Source organism: Rhincodon typus, chromosome 44, assembly GCF_021869965.1.
Source record: "Rhincodon typus isolate 14 chromosome 44, sRhiTyp1.1, whole genome shotgun sequence".
NCBI classification, from domain to species: domain Eukaryota; kingdom Metazoa; phylum Chordata; class Chondrichthyes; order Orectolobiformes; family Rhincodontidae; genus Rhincodon; species Rhincodon typus.
Window position 1 is genome coordinate 796138 of NC_063375.1, and position 3152 is coordinate 799289.

The window sequence follows — 3152 nt, forward strand, 5'->3', positions numbered from 1 at the left end:
CACCCACCCTCCAACAGCACCCGTTCCCTCAGCGCTGACCCTCCGACCGTGCGGCACTCCCTCTGCACTGACCCTCTGACAGTGCGGTGGGAGGTTTAAGGGTGTGGTAAGGGGGAGGAGGGGGGCACTGGTATTAGTTGGAAAGAGTGGGGGTACACGTTACCTTTGCGAACTGTATTCCAGTCCTCCAACCTCTTTGCTGGCCTTGAGCAGGTCCAGGATGCCAGCCGAGCCAGTGGCCCCTGCACTCTCAGCTCCTCCTTCTCCATTCCCGATGTCAATGTTAATCACCGAGTCTTCATCTGTGGAGTCATCCTCCTGTCGACAGGTAGCAGCACCAGAGTGAGGCAGTGACTAGGGCAGGGTGCACGTGGCTATGTGAGTGAGTGAGGGAGTGTTGGGGCGGGGGGTGGGGGGAGTGTGAGTGTATACATGTGTGCATGGGGGTGTGTGTGCACATAACCGAGTGAGTGAGTGCGTGGGGGTGGGTGTGTGCATATGTGAACACGGGTGTGCGGTGGTGGGGTGGTGGAAATTGGTGGTTTAGGGGGTATAAAACGAGAAGCCTCCTCACCACAATGTCGAAGTCAACCTCTCCTGGCTCCCTCTTGCGAGTTGGGTCCTTACAGGGCTGTGCCCGGGGTAACCGGCGTGGTAGCTCTGACAGAAAGGAACAGCAAGAGTTCATGAGGACATGATGGTGCAAACAGCCTGGGGTGGGGAATGTCTTAGCATTGACCACAAACTGAACTGGACCCAGCCCCATAATCACTACAAGAGCAGGTCAGAGGCTGGGAATCCTGCAGCGAGTAGCTCCCCTCCTCACTTCCCCCCCACCAAAGCCTGTCCCACCATCGACAAGGCATAAGTCAGGAGGGTGAGGGAATACTCCCCAAATGCCTGGATGGGTGCAGCTCCAACAACACTCCAGAAGGCTGATACCTTCCAGGACAAAGCAGCACCCCCTCCTCTCGCTTGATCGACACACTAACCCCCACCTTCAGCACTCCCTCCCTCCCTTCACCACCGATGTACAGCAGCAGCTGGGCTCATTAGGAATGCTCGGCTGAGCTCCAAATCTCTCCTTCCATAGCAGCTCAGAGCGCCAGATACTGGCAGGAGTCTGTTACTGCAGCGTGAGAGAGAGAGAGGGGTTGATGTAGTGGGTAACCATGGGGAATATTTACCCGGGGGCGGGGGGAGAAAATCAGTGGGTACCACATGAAATCTAACCATCAGGAATGTCTGCAGCAAGATTCTCCCATCATACAGACAAACAGACACTGAAGCCGGTTGGGGGTTGGGGGGGGGAGGGGGGCGGGGGCAGGGGTGGTCCATAGCCAGGCGGAGGGGAGAGACAGAGATGGGAGCATGGTCTTACTCAGTAGCTTCTTGCTGGCTGCCATGGCCCGACGATCCTTGCGTGGAGTCTCATCGATCTGCAGATCGTCTTCGGAATCATAATCATACTCGTCCTTGAAGCAGCGTTTTACTCCCTTCAGCATCCCGAGCAATGGCTCAAACTTCCCAGCTGCGGGCGGTACCTTCGCTCCTTTGTTGCTGCGTTGGGAGAGGTGGGGGTGGATTAGAGCGTTAGCGAGCTGACAGCTACCCTGAGGCCCACACAGGCCAAAATTCACCCTGAGTGAGAGCCCCTCTGTGTTCACAGGGGCATGGGGAGGCTCGCGATGGGTGAGTGCACACACACACACACACGCATGCATAGATCTGACCCTGCTCCCCTCCCTAGTCCTTCTCCGTTCACTATCAGAGCTGTAAAACCACATGTGCACACGCGCACGCATGCACACACACGCGCATGTGCACACACCTGTCCCCCCCACTCCCCTCTCTCTCTGCACCCTCCCCTCCCATGGTCCTTCTCCTCTCTAAGAGCTGTTTAGACACACATACACAGACACAGACACAGACATGTACATCCCCTGCTCTCTCTCTGCACCCTTCCCTCCCCAGTCCTCCTTCTCTCTGTCAGAGCTGTATAGACATACACACACAAAAAACAGACCTGCCACCCCCTCCTCTCTCTCTCTGCACCATCCCCTCCCCGAGCCCTTCTCTTCTCTCTGTCAGAGCTGTATAGCCACACGTGCATGCGCGTGCACACACACACACACCTGTCCCCCCCAACCCCAGTCTTTCTCCTCTCTCTGTCAGAGCTGTATAGCCACACACGGGCGTGCATAGATACCTCTCTCTGTCTCTGCACCTTGCCTTCTCCATCTCCTACCCCCATTCAGGGTGTAGCGACACATCTGTGTCTACGTCTGCACCCTCCCCTCTTGAACCCCTCAGGGACCTGCACTGCAAGGCGGGATGGTGGACAGAGACACACACCGTGGGGGGGTTTAATTGAGTTGAAACTAGCCTCGTGTGAACAGCCTGTGCAGACTTGCCTCATGATCTTGCCGTTGGAGAGTACGAACCGCAGCTTATTGTCATCCAGACCAACGGTAGCATCCATCGCCAGTTCACCTTCCAGGGCATCAAGCTGTAGCTGCGAGCTGGCCACGTCACGCTGTCGATGTGGGGGGGGGGGTGGTGGGAGTTGGAGAAAACACCAGAGAGGTCAGGGCTCGGGCAGTGATGGTGGTCAGCTTTCGGCAAGCACAGGGCCTGAGCGTGACAGCTAAAGATCACCCCTGACACTTCAGCACACTTCCTGAATCCTGCATGCAAAACAGTCCCAGATTTGGGGTGGGGGTGACAGACAGAGGGAGGCTGGAGGGTGGGGGGCATGCGAGCAGTAGGTGGGAAGGGAGGGGAGACTGGGGGTTTGCAGGAACAAGGGGACCAGGGCTCTGAATGAGGGAGACAAAGTACAACGCGAAGGTGTCACCTTTTCCTTCTTGGGCGATTCGAGTTTCTTCAGGGTCTGCTTAGTGTGCATCTCCAGCAAGTCGAGGTCTGGAGTCAGCAGTCCTACCGGCTCCTTCTCTCTCGTGCCCCTCTTCCTGCCACCCTCCCGAGACACGCTGCCCTTTTTCTGGGGGTCCTTCTCCGTCACGCCAGGGGGCTGCGACATGGGGGGGCTTCGACGGAGGCCAAAAGGACCCCCGAGCTTCCCGACAGTCTGAAATGGAAACGCCAGGGAATGACAAAGATTTCATCTGGTTCACGCGCCGAGGGAGCGC

General features: G+C 57.4%; 1 protein-coding gene across 1 annotated transcript in view; it reads right to left on the reverse strand.

Annotated features, from left to right (window-relative positions):
• The window catches only part of phf8 (PHD finger protein 8), a gene marked incomplete at its 3' end in the record, with an annotated part of 15536 nt that overhangs the window by 1614 nt on the left and 10770 nt on the right, over positions 1 to 3152 (reverse strand). The window contains exons 12-16 of the mRNA XM_048619827.1: positions 2858 to 3091; positions 2415 to 2536; positions 1382 to 1560; positions 575 to 660; positions 164 to 318 (exon numbers count right to left, since the gene is read on the reverse strand). Coding sequence (XP_048475784.1) covers positions 164 to 318; positions 575 to 660; positions 1382 to 1560; positions 2415 to 2536; positions 2858 to 3091 — 776 coding nt within the window. The remainder of the gene's footprint in view (positions 1 to 163; positions 319 to 574; positions 661 to 1381; positions 1561 to 2414; positions 2537 to 2857; positions 3092 to 3152) is intronic.